The sequence below is a fragment of the Idiotropiscis lumnitzeri genome, chromosome 3, assembly GCF_059441095.1.
Source record: "Idiotropiscis lumnitzeri isolate Australia: NSW breed Sydney's pygmy pipehorse chromosome 3, RoL_Ilum_1.0, whole genome shotgun sequence".
NCBI lineage: Eukaryota > Metazoa > Chordata > Actinopteri > Syngnathiformes > Syngnathidae > Idiotropiscis > Idiotropiscis lumnitzeri.
This window is the reverse complement of record NC_142393.1, coordinates 18,271,859-18,288,924: the sequence shown is the minus strand read 5'-3', so window position 1 is coordinate 18,288,924 and position 17,066 is coordinate 18,271,859. Positions and strand designations below refer to the sequence as shown.

The window sequence follows — 17,066 nt, the reverse complement described above, 5'->3', positions numbered from 1 at the left end:
CAGATCAAAAACAGCATCAGCTTTGAGCCCCGCTTCCTCACCTGCGTAGCGTAGAGGCGCATCCTTGTCCAGCGCAATTAGCGGAGGGTCCAGCAGCACTTTGTCATCATTCTCTGTCACGATGCCGTGGTAGGTCGTCTCGATCCATGGTTTGTGCTTATTGACTGCGACAAACAGACAAAGCACAGCATTAGTCTATTAAAACTCATATCAACACCATCAGTGAAAAGCTCTATTTACATTTCTACTAAGCACTAACAATATGCCTATCCAGTGTTTTCTTTAAAACAGTGAACTTGTCCCCCCCACACACACAAAGTGATGGCATGGATTTTGTGCTCATTATTTACAGAATCTCCAACATGAAATGCAAAACCAACCGTCAATTCTCTATAACATGTAAGACGGCCCATCACATTCCAGTTTTGACAGGAATAATAGCTGCTCTTTGTCAAGTTCCGGTCAGTGTGTGGAACGGTGGTTGGAACCATTTGCAGGGAGCGCCGCGTGCAAGGCAGCCTAACTGCTGTAGCTGGCGACTGCAGAAAAGAGCTGCAGTGAGTGGCACATTTGGGTTGGCTAAAAGAACACTGACGGAAGGCAGCTCTCTCACATCCAATGTGGAGAGACGCGAGATGATGTGGCCGCTATGCCACTATTCGAGCAATATGATGCTAACTCAGCCTGACAACGCATCAGGACAGATTCTCAATGAGAGGGAATCCTTTTTTTGTTCCACAATGATGTCTAAGTATTTATTAGCCTTCTGTGGTTGATGCATTTATGCTGTTGGTGCTCAAGACACCAAGCATTACATAATCTCTTTGTACATGGAAGACCTATTTATAAAGCAGTTTTGCAAATGTTCCTCTTGATTTAAAAGACTGTCCATTTTCTTTCCTGATTTAAGAGTTTTGGTTGTGTAGGATCACCTTGAATATATTGTAAGCCACTCGATTAAAAGGGAGTAACTCCCAATGACAAGTAAACAGCAGTATAAGCAAGTAACCCTCGTAACGTGGAAAACAGTTCTGGTTATGTAATAATCTATCTGGTTATCAATACACATTACATAAATGAAATAATTGGCAATGTGCAAATTTCAGATGATTTTTAGACTACAAAAGTATACAACATTAAAATACGAATCTGACGGGATACTTGCACAGGGCTGGAATGAGGCAAGCACCTGAACAAATGGGAATCAGCTACTGAAAATGGCAAGACAATGTTAATGAGTGTAGACCTAAGAAGAAAGGAAAATGTGAATGCTGATTGTCATCAAAAACAATTAGCACACCCTCTGAACTCGTGAGCGCTTAACCGAGTATCATTATGTTGCACGTGCAGCAATGGGAAGGAGCTAGCTGTTGTGTTAACCAGTCATTTGTGCGCGATCAAGCCCAGGAAATTGAATAAGATGAATCATAATGTAACTTGAAGTGAAGTGGATGGCTTTAGACTACAACATTAATATGCTTTAGCCTTTATAGAGTCCCAGTTACAATTAGCTAGGTCACATTCTGGTTTCACATTGTCCATTGATTGTAAATAGTGATACAACTCAATCCACCACCGAATTGTATAAAACACAGTATTCCTTCAGCAAAAATCTTATCCAGCTTATGATGATGGCTTTCTTGTTTTGTCTTGCATTTAAGAAACCTGAGTTCAGTCCACATGACATCCTTAAATTAGGCAATTATGGCGAATGAGATTACAACAGGGGGTTTGAGATGTACAGCATCCTCCTTGGGCAGTATTGAGTTATTAATCGGAGAAGAAGTCAAAACTTCTGGAGACGACACACTCGATGCCTGCTGACTCTGGGATTCTGGGTAATGCACATCAAGTGCAACATGTGAGATCAAGTCCATTCTTAGAAGGGCGGACAATGACCATGCAAACTCTGCAGTGTCACTGCAGAGCTGCTGTCCTCCACACGCTCTAAGTGAGGGCATTGCTCACATAGCATTTCTCTCTCTCACACACACACGCACACACACACCCCTTCCAGTGATAGAGCAAAACTGGCAAAATAATATGATGCGATAGACATAGAGTATGTCAAAGGTTAACGCCCAATATCCAAAAAGCTGTCAAGAATAAACACAGCACAGAATATTATTTCTGTGGTGAAGATTGTCAACTGTAAGGAGGACAAAGGAAGTGTGAATATTCTTCTCAGTATTCATTTATTCTCCCAACCGCATGTCATCAAAAGAGTGTAAGTTGTCCAAAATATTATTTCAGTTACAGATGCCATCCAGATGATAGCTTTTTTGCGCAGCACTTCAACATAGCACTTTGTAATGATGCTAATTCAACTCCAGATGTGGCACGACACCATGCCTTTGGTGTCTTCAACTAAATCACACAGTCCTCATGAAAATGTAGCAGAATAATGATACCCAGAGCTCTAATTATATTTTTGTGATTTGCCACGCAATTAGGTTTAGCACTGCCTGGTGTTCAATGCTGAGAAACTAAAACTCAAAAGAATCTCAAATATACGCTGTAAAAAATGGATAGGGGTAAATATAACCCATGAAAATCATGTAGAATGTACCTGATTATGTTAGCCAGAAAAGGAGTAAAGGCTAACTTATACATACACTGCACATTTCATATCAAGCAAAAAATATAGTCAAATGTAAGAACACTTTAAAAAAAACATCAACTATTAAATATGCTCAATAAACCCACATTGTAAAAAAAAAAACAAAAAAAAAAACAACCTACAGCATCTACCAGAAAAATGTAGGAATATAAGAATTTACAGCTACTTTAATTAAGTGAATGTAAATCAGATATTTTTTATAAAAAAAATTTTTTGTAAAAAGTTATGGAATACTTTATCTTTGACAGTTGTGGTTACATCCTTATATTAAGTCAGTGCTTCCCAAAAAGTTGGGTGGGTCCCCCTGGGGGGGGGGGGGCGCGGTGCGATGTTGGGGGGGGGGCGCGTGTGACCCTGGAGAACACACTTTTTTTCCGCCGTTCTACAATAAAGTGTAATTGAGCATCCCCAAATTGTGACATCATTGATGACACTCCCCAACACACAACAGGGAAACTTAGCAACACAATGACAATGTCCCTTGGAGGTTGTTTAGCTCTTTTTAAGTATTCCTAACTGAAAGAGTTTGACCCAACAACCACAATCAAATACTTCCTGAAAGACCATTAGAGTCACAATAGGTTGTGGTCAAATGGACACATATCCACCAGTCACTGATCCTGATCCTGTATGACCCTCACGAATTGCCACAGACCAAACCAAATAGACCACTGACAGACAGTTGTCAAGCTCCTCGTTAGCCAGAAAATGCTCGAGCAGCTGTGCACATTGCAACATCATGACTTGCAGCAGATGATCAGGCAGTCATTATCAGATAATGCCTGGCACCCTCTGAGAGGATGTTGTGTAATGATGACGTTGGCAAGAGTCGCGGCAGTAAAAAGCTATTCTTTTGTTCATGGTGCTATTGAGCAATGCTTAAAGAGTTGCCTGTTTTCAAGTTATTACTTTTACGACACGGGTGCTACTAGAACAGGGATGGGCAACTGCCAGCCTGTGGACCACGCCCACACTTGGAGTGGCCCTGGAATAATAATTAAAAACAATAAATAAAAATTAAAGAAGTAATACCAGAGTTAACCACCAGATGGCAGACACAGCTTACAAGCGCCTCCGACCACCAAAGCTGTAATTGTGCATCAGAGAAGATTTGCTGCCACAACGCCACTTTCAAAACCACACAAACAATTTTTTTTCACAGTATTGACACTTTGTTTGAAATGAGTAAGGGTAAGGAGTTAGTAAGTTTGTGTTGTCTTAAACTAAGAAGATATTCTGCGCTTAATATAGGGCTGGGAAAAAATGTCAGCCAAGTACAACACAAAAAATGATCAACTGACCTTTTTTTTTTTTTGCCCCGAAGTGTTACCATTGTAAACCATCCACACAGACATTTCCAAACCACATAAATTGATTCTACTCTATCGAAACCATTCATGACCTTTGCTTAAAGGAAAGTCTGATTACTCAATTATTCAGGGGAAGAGTTCTTAGAAAAATCAATTATAAAATGATTCCATAGTGAAGAGCTTTACTTAAAGGTGCTATAAACATCTATGGAGCGCTGCATGCTGATTATTATGATAATCGATTAATCTGTCGAGTATTTCGTCGATTACGCGACGAATCGGATTAATACCACGTTTTAATTCTGTGCATGGCTTTATTCAAAACATGTCATTATTTTAAATTGACATGAATTATTTCTAATTCAGTTACTGGTTTGGTCAGAAGCATGTCAGAAAATAGCTTAGAATATTGATCAATTTTCCAAAGTAAAAGCAAATGTTTTATTTTGATTCATCACTAAGATATTCAGCGGCATGGTGGAAGACCGGTTAGCACGACGGCCTGACAGTACAGATTCCGGCCCCGCTGTGGGGAGTTTGCATCTTATCCCAGTGCCTGTGTGGGTTTTCCCAGGTACTCCGATTTCCTACCACATTCCAAATACTTGCATGCTAAGGTGATTGGACACCTTGAATTGCCCCTAAGTGACTTTGTGAACGAGGATGGTTGTTCGTCTTTGTGTGCCCTGCAATTGGCTGGCAACCAGTCCAGGGCGTTACCCGCCAACTGCCCGAAGACAGCTGGGATAGGCTCCAGCCCGCCTGCGACCCTCATGAGGATAAGTGGATCAGCTAATAGATGGATAGATGGACAAATATAATAAGTCTGCTTTCATGGCAGATTACATAAATTGGATAACATTTCCTTTTGAGAAGCTGAAATTCTGAGCATTTGAACAATTTTGAAGTAAAAAAAGATATCCAAAAGATTCATCAATTATCAAAAAATGATTCACAATTAATGTGATAATCAATTAGTGGTCAATAAGTCAATGAATTGTTGCACCCATGGTGGCTTAATTGGACAAGCGGCTGTTGTGATGGATTCACCTTTCAGAGGTGACACATGTGGGCCCAATTTTTAAATCTTTGAGTGAAATGATTTTGTGAGAACATGCGCAAAATGGGTTCTTGAAAATGTTGATTTGCTGTTCAGCAGTTTTGTGCCATCTTTTTTTTAAGAAAGCCATTTAAACTGGATGGGGGAGAAAAACAGTACTGCGTGTCGTTATTTTTTGTGTAGTTCAGCTTTTCCATATACACGTTTAAGATTATATTAAGATACCCTTCTGTACAATGATTGAAGAAAAACAAAAACATATGCACATGTGTTTTTAACTACATAGGCCTTTATGAATCGATAGCGATCATTAATTAAGCCTGTAGATTCCTTTTTAATAAAAAAAAAAAATATTCCAAATTCTGGGAATTTCAGCTTCTCAACGGTAATTATTTTCCAATTTTTTTTGTCCTTCAAGCAGGGTGATTATCAATTGCTGTGACTAAGCATTTCACTTACAAATGATTTAGAAAGATATTTGAAGTTACAATGTAAATGTTTAACTGCAAATAATGTCACTTATATTTTGCACTCACAGCAACATGTAGATTTTCAAGTTTCCATTTGAAATGCCAGCTTGTTTTTCATTTCAATCCGATAAAGTAGATAAAGAAATGGGAGACTCAATCAGTCAGACCTTGATGTAACCAGGGAAACAGAGAAAGTATTGCTGAACCAAAACTTTTTTTAAGTGTATTACTGAGACGCAGTGCACACAGTTTTCAAGGTTGACAACCACCGGTGGGCCTCCTGTGGGAGCTCTAGGTTGTGCTGAGGTCATCCAAATGAAAAAAAAAACGCTGCCACATCAATGAAGATGTCATGTGGATGCAACTTTGCATTAATAAATATCTTCAACTCGAGAGGCTCTCTTAAATCTACAGCATAAGAAAAAGTAAGGAACAATCTGCTCACGGTCTGAAAAAGTGAGCACACGTCTCTATTTGCCCATCTCGCCTTGCAGCCTCCTGAGCTTGTTGATGCGAGCCGCCTCCAAAACAGAGCTGCAAGTGTTTAAGGCGGATTTAAACAGCCTGCAACTTCAAGACCTCAGGGACCTTCGATCTCCACAGAGGGGCGCCTCTCAGTTCCCCTGCCAGGCAACAGCATTTGTTTGTCTTCCACGCAATTACAAGCGCCCGACGGAGGGTACACCCACTGCGGCCGTGGAGCTCCTCTAAGGAGGGGGCGGGGTGGCGTTGGGGTCTGGGAGATGCAGAGCCTTGAATGCAACTCAATCGCGTCTCTGTGCAAACGGCACAAAAGGGCCACTGAGAGTGAAGACGCGAGATGTCTGGAGCGGCCGGCTGCAACCGACCTGCCCGATCAGGTAACATGTTGTCTTGCCTGTTTCCCCGGAATAGCTCAATGTGGACAAGCCATCACGTGAAATCATTTTTCCAATTAATATCATTATCACCATCATATGGACATGGAACTTCTGTCAGAGTCAAGATATTCTGATTCATTTTGTAACACGTTCACAATGAAGCAAAAATATTGTTATCCTTTATTTTGCGTTTCCACATCCAAAAATGACCACATTTAACTCAATAAAAGACCTGACGTGAATGTAAATACTTCCGCGAGGACCAGCACAACAACTCCCGAGTTATAGGGTGTAGACTTACATATTCCCAACTCAGTGACCCATTCTTGAAGGTTCACTGACTCCATTGAGCTTGAGAAAGAACCAATGAGAGCAAAGTCACCACTTCTCTTACGACCAGCCTCTTCAGGAACTCTGGGGCGATTTACTAAACATGAAGGCTTTCAAAAGTTTGCTACTTTCTGGGGATTATCTCATGTACACATTCTTGAAGGACTTGAGTTGTGGTCTTTTGAACAGAGGAGACATTGTAATGTGCAGTAGAGAAATCCAGAACCGCAACTTCGGCCCTAAAAAAACGTCCTTTGTTTCATGAGAGATTCTTGAAAAAAAATCAATAAATCAGTCAGCTTGTAAAAACAGAGCTCCTCTGGGAGGCCAAGTTAAGTTAAACAGGGCATTGCAGACGCACGACATTTGGCAATGGTTACCATGTGTTTTCAAACAACTCTTTTGATGGCATTTTATCGAATTACCGAAATAATATAGGTCATCGTTTTGCCTTCTGTTTACATTTATTTTCCCCAGAAGTACTTCCAGATAATATGCAATTGATTTAGCAGCCGTTGTGATGTACCTCAACTCAGGAGTGGCAAAAAATGTCTCAATCCCATAATCAAAGGTGACATGCTTATTATGATGACTGACGTTTTCATTTTTATACTTGTTACCATCTCAAAAGATGACGTCATGTTTTCCAACATCAATGAGAATCTACAATTTGTCTCTCCCAAGGAGGAACCGCAGCCTTGAAGTATCATTTAACAGCTTAATAATAATAAAAAAAAAAAGATAACACAGGTTGCTTGAGGCACCAAACATGAATCCTTAAAGTTGGTATTATACGATATATCAGCACTCTAGACTGTTTCAAACCAACATCAACACAACACATGCACATAATCATGCTAAAAAAAAAAAGGCAAATTCATCACGCTGGCATTGATTTAAATGTTACGAACAATTCGTCGCCTCCAGCTGTGCCCTTCAAAGTTGAGGCCTTTGTAACATGAAAAGCTAACAAGTGTGGTTATGTCATGAAGCTATGTTCACACTGCAAGGCATGAGGCCCAATTTGGATCTTTTTTTTTTTATTAAATATGTTTACCTCGTCATTAACATTACAAAAAGAAATGCAACTTCTGATATGAATGGAATACATATGTGAAGTGGTACGCATGCGCACAAAAAAAGGATGTCACGGTTGTAAATATGCAACATTTTAGGTTAGTTAATAGTATGAAAAAAATGTAAAGACGACATGCCAAATGGGCTGACATTAACAAGGTGACAAGTGTCAGAAATCTTTGTGGAATGAATGAGCACTCCAAACGCCTGTAAAATCCTACATATGAAATAAATTTGCACAAAAAAATAAATGTATGAAGAACAATTGATTGCTAAAGTGCACCTCTGACGAATAATGTTCCATTTGCGATATTTAAGTCGTGTTTTTAACTGTAATTTTCATATTCCGCAAGATGTCACATTATGGGTGTAACAATACGTTTTTTTGACAATATGATTCATATCAATGTAGGGCTTAACCACTTGACACGGTCGGCATTTGCAAAGGCTATACACGGCAATCGTCTTGTCAAGAAGATTTCCTTACATATTTTCCTCACCGCCATTTACAATGTTGCGTGCATGACATAAATCCCCAGTGCTGACCGAAGAGGACTTCTACAAACTAAAAATAAATAGTTACAAATAATAAATAACATTCAGACTTGAATAAAAAATCTAATGGTATCAAGGGGAGTTCTGAGTATAAAATTAATTTGTTAATTGTATCAATTAAATAGATGAATAACTTATAAAACGGATGTGTCGATGCGTGGCCAGCTTTGTGAACTAGTCCAAGGCAATCGATGTAGCTGGATTGCGGTGCAGACACGTTGATGCATTGATTAAATAGATGTATCGTAACAACCCAATGTCACATTGTGTCCATTTGTCCTTTAACGCAGCATAATGACATGAGCCGGATTTACATCCTAAAAGCTAATATGTGATAAAAACAAAAAGTATATGTGTGGGCATTGATTTCAATGTGCTGAAATGCTTTGAATGAGGTGAAACCAGCCAGATGAACATATGCTTAATTTTGTGTTCTTGCACAATGCTGTAAAAGTGACTGATGCCATCTTCAATGGATCAATTGGAAGTACTTGTCCAGTTAAAGTGGCCTGAGATGATGCTTTGCGTCCCGCTTCGATTGGACCATGGAAGGAAGAGTGAAGCGTGAGATCTTTTGCACACAGAAGTACTTGAATACACAGATGAGATCAAAACACCACAGGTAAACTATGAAGGTTAAACTTCGGGGAGGGTGCCGTAACCAAAAGCATTTTGGAGCTAAAACCACATGATTAGTTTTTTTAGTTTTTAAACGCACACACTGTCTGAAAATGTGATTTCTTTTTTTATGCATCACGATGCATATGTAGACAATGTTGAATGGTTTCCTATATTTCAATCTATAAACGTACTGGCGCAACAAAAAAAGTGGAATTCATAAGCAGAGCGGGGGACTCGCGCCACTTGACAACTTGAACTACTTTGAGAAGTCATGTATATACATTTATAGTTTGAAATGAGCACTTTTACACCGTTTGTCTTTTTAGGGAAGAAAGAGAGAAAAAAAGAGGGGTTATGCTACGTCACGCCAACCTGGCAACCCAGTCAGTGCCACTTGTGATTGTGAAGTGACAACGTAAACGCCAACATCGTCGGAGCAACTCCAAGGATGGATTATTTTGTCCATGACGACAAAACGAAGATGGCAAAATGCATGAAACTGGGAAAAAGACAATAAGCAACACGCAAGGTTTGAAACTCAAAGATGCGAGGGACATCTATAAGTTTCGTTTCACCTGTCTGACACATATCAGGTAGCTCTGTCAACCTAAGCTAAGGTCAGTTCGACAGTTTAGCTCACCAATCGCTGGTCAAACACTTCATGTCGTTGTTGCATTTCAATAAAGCAATGGATTAGACACCACAAACACTGTTATCTTGAAACGAGAATGTTTAAAACAGAAGTTGTTATTCATCAAAGACATCGATACAGACTCTAATATAGAGCACTAAATCGTTAAATATATTCTATTGCTGCCACGCAAACTAATGCTTGTCAAATTCACTCAACTTCTAAAAGTGACAAACAACAAAGTGCACACTGAATGCCTTTCCTTCACTTATTTACACACGCTAATTAGAATTGGGTAACAGATTGGCACCTGAAACAAAGTATGGAGTAATTAAATGTGATGATTATACATGTTTACACCTTCATTCAGCAAATTTCAATATTTATCACCACATTAACATTGTGCCACTCATATAAACATTATTTATGAAAAAATGCATTCGTCTAAACAACAGAAGTGAAGACATTCATTTTATAAGTTTTTTTATTTATTTTATAAGTAGTTTTTGTGGTAGTGAAACATTTTTTTATCACACCAACTTGTATTTTACAGAGCAAGATTTTATGACTTGACTTGCAACTTGCTTGAAACAAGTAATGACTTGACCTGCTTGAAATTTGATGGCGACGCGACTTGAATTGCTTCATTTCTCACCACAGCGACTTGGGAAGGTGACGACTCGAAACGTACTTGTGACTTGCACATATGTGACTTAGTCCTTCCTCTGTTCAAGAAGTGCGGAAGCGCAGCTTGACAGCCACTTAAAGAGAGGTGCGACACTTAAAGAGAAGAGTGCTATAGTGCGAACAAGTTATGTGCAATGGGGTGAACTTCTTTGATGTGGAATTGTCCTTCTTGGTGTCTTCAATATTGAATTAGTACCTATTTTTAAAACACTACAGGAACAAACGTACAATATTTCGGGGAGATGGTATGCATGAGGAATCACATTGCGACATTATGCAGTAACTGAATTAAAATGTAGCCCTTTGACTCAGAATGTAATTGAATCATGAGGTGGTGAGAGATTCCTGCCGCTACTGTTGATAAACCCTGTTGCTTCCAACAGAATACTAAAAAAACAAATGCATTGTCATCCATGACAAAAATTCATCGTCATTATTAACCAAGACCTGAACATGACAGAGGTCAACCCCGAGTGTGTTTGACAGTAGCTAGAGCAACAGCATGCTGATAGGACACAAAGCCGGCCTGATACAACCTAATCCTTCACCCAGATGGTGATTTCACACATCGCTTTGGCTGATAAGTGCGGGGATGCCAGCAGATGCCGCTCACAAAAACTCCCCCGGCTTGGAGGTAAACATCCATGAAACGCTTTCACAATGAAACAGATCATGGTAATAAATAATTCTGGGTGTTGTTTGTCGTGTTTACTGTCGCTTTGAAAGCTGCGACTAGCATCTATAGGAAACATTTCTGGAGATGACATTGTAACAACTATCACAATTATGTTAATATGTTTCTCTGGCATGACTACATTTACCATGGAGCTTAATGTTTACACGTAAAATAATGCAAAACGCCATAAACAGGATCACAGAATCAATCTAGCAGTAAAAAACATTAGATGCCAAATATTTGAACATAAACGGCACCAGTCTGCCAAAAACGAGTTGCATTACTGCAACATTCTCTTTGTGAAATTTCCGCAAATCTATGCACGTTATATGTATGTGTACACCACACTGTCTGTCGCCTAGGAGGCCAAGAAATGCAAAACAGAAGGAGCACACATGTATTAAGGCTGGGAAAAAAGTTGACATTTCTAGGTTCCATTAGTCCATTGTACTCTACCTAAACCAGGAAACCTTTTCTTTTCTCTCTATTATCACCCTCTCTTGGTACAAAGTTCACACTGCTGTTAGTGACATTTTCATTGTGAGGGGCATGTCTCGTGATATCTTTGGCATAAGTTTTACACTTCGCATAGTTTAGGACACGTCTGTTGTCAACACGTTGCTTAGCAAAGATCCAATGGGAGTATAAGTGACGTAACAATCAATAAATAACATGCTACCCAGATACACTACTATGTTTCCAACATGTCATTGTCTCACTCAGGACCGCTGAGATGCGCTCTGCAGCAGTTGAGTGCCGATGCACCGCTCACAGTCGCTGTTTTTTTTCATCCACAAATTTTTGGGCAAACTAATTGATGTGAAAATCTTCACTAGTAAGTGACTTGAGCGTTACTTTACAATAACTTTTTGGATTACTTTGTACTTTATGATTCAATGGAAGAGTCGTGAGGAAATTCAACTCTAAAATAATTTGATAGACTGCCCGAATATTCATTGACCAGGCAAGTGGAATAAGACAAGTCAGTGAACAGAACAGAACAGAACTCAACTCAATTACATGTTATTTATAGAGCACTTGTACGTTGTAAAACATTTTTTTTTTAAAAAAAGCTGTAAGTGCTGCACATGAAAAAGGCTGGAGACATTAACAAAATAAGAAGAAGAGGAAGAATAGAGGAAAAACATTCCATTTATATTTAAGTATTTTTACATTACGTGTATATTTGAGTATTTTTTTCCCATGTTCAACAGATTGTGTTGTGTGTTTTTGAACCACATTTGATTCTGTAAATAAAAAAGACTCTCTGTAACTTCCACTAACAACCCAGACTAAATTCAGCTCTTCCCTAACATACAAAGCTTGTCTCTTTGTGAAGATGTATCACTTCAACCTACTTCCTTGACGCATATCCCTTTCCAACATAAACAGGGCTTTGGTAGCATCGTGGCCTCATAAAGGCATTCAGAAAAAGCACCTAAAACTGTGACTAAAAAGGGGCCTCGGGGGGTTACAGTACTTCAAATCCTACATCTGAAAGCAATATATTTCCAGAACAACTGAGTACCCCATTCTGTGTTGTACTGTTTATATCGAAGGGAGAAAAAAATAAAGCCCAACATGAACAGGGAGTGTAAAAAGTGGTTCAAGACAAGTGTGAATGACCCTGCAAAACCAACTCAGCATTGTTAATTTCTTCATCACCCCAAGAAAGAAGATCACAAGCTTTAGCCTCCATGACACGCTGATGTGCAAGCAATTCCCAAACTCGCTGGGTGGGTTGACTTCCACGGTTTCGCACAAACAGGGTGATCGTGTCTGAGCCGTGGGACAGCGCCAGGGAGGTGCACCGCCTGCAGCAAATACAGACAGACCTGCAAGCCCCCTCAACCCTCAATGACGTTTTGTCTTGATTAGGGAATTCTCACGCCACTACGACCGGAACCAATTGTATTTCTCCTCAATGAGCCCACTCGTATTCATAATCCACAGGATGGATCTGCAATGCGTAGCCAGCACGAGGCCTGCTAATGACAACAATAAATATTAACAATAAATATTAACTGTTTTTTTTTTATTTTGTTTAAAACTCCAAACGAACTAACTCTACATTTAACACGCGTTAGTACATGTCGTATAAATGCACTGAAATCTGCAGACGAATATGAGGATTTAAAGGAGGAAAAAAAGCGAGCTCATTATTTATTTAAAGCAACTAAAAGACGACGCGGTGCAGTCGAAGGCTAAAAATAGACAGATAGCAGAAGACAGAAAATGTCTTACTGTTACCTTAATTAATAAATAAAACGACAAAATTCGACCCCGGGCGTTTTTAAAGCGCGTGGGGGGGGGACGAACATGGTGTTTTAGTGGTGGAAAGGGGCCGTGAACGAGTGCTTAGATCCAGCATCGCTGTTTGCACTTGCTGCGACTCGGGCAGCTGAGCAGCCCAGAACAGGTTCCTCCTCCGCACGCATCCCTCCTTGCTGTAACCTTCACCGGCTCACCAACCAGCCTGGCGACTCGAGAGAACCGTCTCGTCTCAGGTCTAAACCTGTTCGACATCGTCCACACAGAGCAAACGTTGCGGCATATAAATCCCAGATTAGTTACCTTTAGCCGCATCCAGCGCGCTCGCCAGCGCCAGGACCAGTACGACGGCGGATGCCAAGAGTTTATTCCTTCGGAAGCGCATCCCGACTTGGAGTTCAGCCGCGAAAAACTCGAACACGGACGCCCTTGTTCTTCTTTTTGTCCTTGTAAAATTCTCTCGTCAGTCGGGAGGAAGGTTTAGCTAATGAGAAAAAGAAAAGGGGGAAAGCAATGGATGAATCCGCGGTGTTGACGGTAGCTCTAAGATGGCCGTCTGCAATCCCTTCAATCGCCGCTTCCCTCGCAGGTTTGCACTTTGGTGCGTTCAATACGGTTTCATTCTGTTGGACGTTCGCGTTTCAACTCGTATCACAGGTAAAAAAAAAAAAAAGCATGTCACAGCCCCCCTCGTATGTATACAATAAATTCACACTTGCCAATACTTAGGACATAGGACATTTTTCTTTGTTTTGGTTCTTTTTAGTCGACCTTCTTACTATGGAGGCTGGTTTATGCCAGGGGAACAAAAATACTGTTAAAATCTATGCAGAGGTGTTGTGATAATGTATTAAAATGAGTTGTCTTTCCCGAGAAATTGCTACGATAACAATATGTTTACTTCATAATTTATTTCTCCTTTGCTGTGGCTGAACATTTTACAGATTTGAGAGTGTACTCACAGACTTTCGCAATTGATATAAATATATTGCTTTTAGAAATACGGGAATTAAAATTTCTTTAAAATGTCCAAAAATGTGAAATTTGTTTTGGCTGGCCAGGAGCTCAGCGCCCCTCTAATCCTGGAATCACTTGCAGCACAATGAATCGTGGTCACTATTTTTCAAGATGTGGGTCGCAACACATTCAAAAAGTGGTACGAAATGGCAAATTCGCTATATCGCATGGGGGACCTGAAGGGTAAGGAGAGATTTCATAAGTAGCACTGACTCAATTCCTATATTTACCGTCGTTAAAAGTTAAACTGTATAGACTCTGACATGTAACTACGTACAAAAAAAAGTTTCATTCACAGTTATACACGAAACGTTTTTTTTTATATAACTGGTAAAAACAAAAAACTGCACTGTACAGAAAACAATTTTCCTCTTTTTTTATATATATATATATATATATATATATATATATATACATTTATATATATATATATATGGTAGAGACTATCTGGTCTGGAGATCATGCACGGACTTAGAGCAGTCTTTGATCTCTGATTTTCCTCTTGGGTTTCGGGTAAGATTCAGAATCCAGGAGGCAGGCATCCACTGTTTTCTCCCCCCCCCCCTCTCTCTCTTCATATAAAGAATTATTTTCAAAAATAAAAAACAGCTCAATTAAATTCAACCTTGCCCTCACCTCCTTTTGTGGCTCCACGTGCAAGCAGGCGATAAAAAAATCGGAGGTAACGCGGAGTGCCTGAATGCAACACGAGCCGGTGGCTGTCTAGTGACGTCAATACTGTTATTGTGGGAGCGCATGCGGCGGGTTTGGTTTAGACGCGAAACTAAGACCAACAGGGGTCGAGACGATAAAAATGCCTCCAGGTGTCACACAGAAGCCGGGAGACTAAATAGCCACGCTACCGGTGATCATGCTAATTGAAGTGCGAGAATACAGCTCACGGGAAATTAACTAGGCAAAAATGTGGTGATAGCTTGCCGAATGTCACAGGACATTTTAAGATAGCGGAACATAAGTGCAAAAGACCAAACTCACAAGTCCTCTTATTTAACCAAATAGGATGTTGAAACACTCAACCTATCTTAGAAGGATATGGCAAATTATGAAAATGAATCTTTACATACCAAAGATGCTCATCAATGTGTATATAATGGTACACCGTACAAATTATTAATAAATAAAGGTCAGTTGTTAGAGCTCATACGATGAACGATTACGAGTACAGAGAAATAATGGAGAATGGACACATTTATGTGTTGCCGCAATTAAGTGAGGAGTGCATAGTAACAGTCTGTGGCCTTCAGGATAGCGCTGAGAAGACAATTGTGTGTTTGTTTCCACTTTGGCAAGACATGAAGTGGCCGGGACAAAGTGAAAGCATCCCCCCGCCCCATCCTCACAGATGCATGGGAGGGGATGGAGGGAATGGACAGAGTGGCCATTATCATTCCTATGAGGGTACAATGGGCCCTGGCAACAGGGGGGCTTGGAGGATAGGTGTGAGTCATCAGAGCAGGATCAGAAAGGTGTGACTTCCTTCAAAATACCTCACACCCACTGTGAGGGTTTAGGACTATTTTCATGGCTCTTGTTTGTTTCCAAAGCATCGCAATTGTCCCAAATTTGTTCTTGGTCTCAGTCTTGGCCTTACATGCGATCCTAAAATCAAATAAACCCCACAACAAGTGTTATGAAAAGACCAACAACTGCTCATAACTTGTACAGTAATAATTTGAGTTGTTTATTTAATTTTTTTCCTGAATTTCATATGGTCCTTGGAGGTTGAATACAACACATAGCACAGCCACAAACATTTCTAATATTAAAAGACTATCTTACTATGAGAATATACATTGGCAATGCATTATTCATGTTTAAACATGCATCAATATTCAATGATGTGTTGAAATAATGGAAATGGATAGCTTTTGGGAGTCTTAATGTAAATTTTAAGACCGATAGCTTGAACATATCCACAAATGATGTATAAGGTCAGTTTCTTGGAATTTAATTAAATACTGAACAAGAAAACAATTATCAGCAAATCATGTAGTCTGTAGACTCCCCTTCATCTAAGTCTGCATGAGCAATGACCGTTGCCCCACAAACAGCCATTTAATTAGTTGTTCCACTTGTTCCGTTTCTATTTCCTGTGATGGCCGGTTGTTAATGGCACATGCAGTCTGCAGTCTAGACACTAAACAGGAAAAAGAGAATGCACAAAGAAGTGCGGGTTCACGGTCATGGGCAGTTTGATTTGCATGATTGCAAGGTTGTTTGTACACTCTGTCTGCTGCCAGCTAGGCAGCGCAATGCTGTTATCAACTTCGGAAGATTTTACCTCAAGATGCGTGATTTTCATCGCGCTTTTACTCCAGGCACCACCTTCAACGTACAGACTGAGATGGCCACATATACCTTAAAAAAGTTGCAACAAAGAAATCATGTTTAATCTCAAAAGCACACAACAGTAATGGCACGTAATTAAAAGTTACTTTTGTTTTATAATTAAAAGTTAGTTTATTTTTTTTAACCAAATCCTTTTTTTTTGCTTAAGTTACACTTTATTTTTGCTAACATTGGTAAATGTATGGTAAATGTTGCTCATAAATTCATTTTTGAAGGAAAATGCCTTCAAGCTTCAGAGCGAGCACATTTTTATATGAAGTTCTTACAGAGAAAACCTTAAGGCCAGCGTGTCCGTCTGCGCCAGTGGCAACAAATCACACAGCGAGTGGAAAGTCCTCCACCTTTAAGATGCCTTTGTGGTCTAAATCAAACGCCATCTCCACATGGGGGAACTTTTAAAACTTATCCTCTGTGATTGATTTGCCTCCACTTCATCTATCTCACATCCTTGGCTGCCCTGCTGGCCATTTATTAACCTCGAGACAACTTATGTGCAGCATTACCATCGTTG

General features: G+C 39.9%; 1 protein-coding gene across 4 annotated transcripts in view; it reads right to left on the bottom strand.

Annotated features, from left to right (window-relative positions):
- clstn1 (calsyntenin 1) overlaps positions 1-13,759 on the bottom strand; it is a 29,053-nt gene extending 15,294 nt beyond the window's left edge. For 3 of the 4 annotated variants that reach the window (XM_088289745.1, XM_088289747.1, XM_088289748.1), the window contains exons 1-2: positions 13,472-13,759; positions 42-164 (exon numbers count right to left, since the gene is read on the bottom strand). In XM_088289745.1, coding sequence (XP_088145871.1) covers positions 42-164; positions 13,472-13,553 — 205 coding nt within the window. In that variant the 5' untranslated portion in view covers positions 13,554-13,759. The remainder of the gene's footprint in view (positions 1-41; positions 165-13,471) is intronic. The other variant, XM_088289746.1, reaches the window with a different exon arrangement.
- Between the last annotated feature and the right edge of the window lie 3,307 nt (positions 13,760-17,066).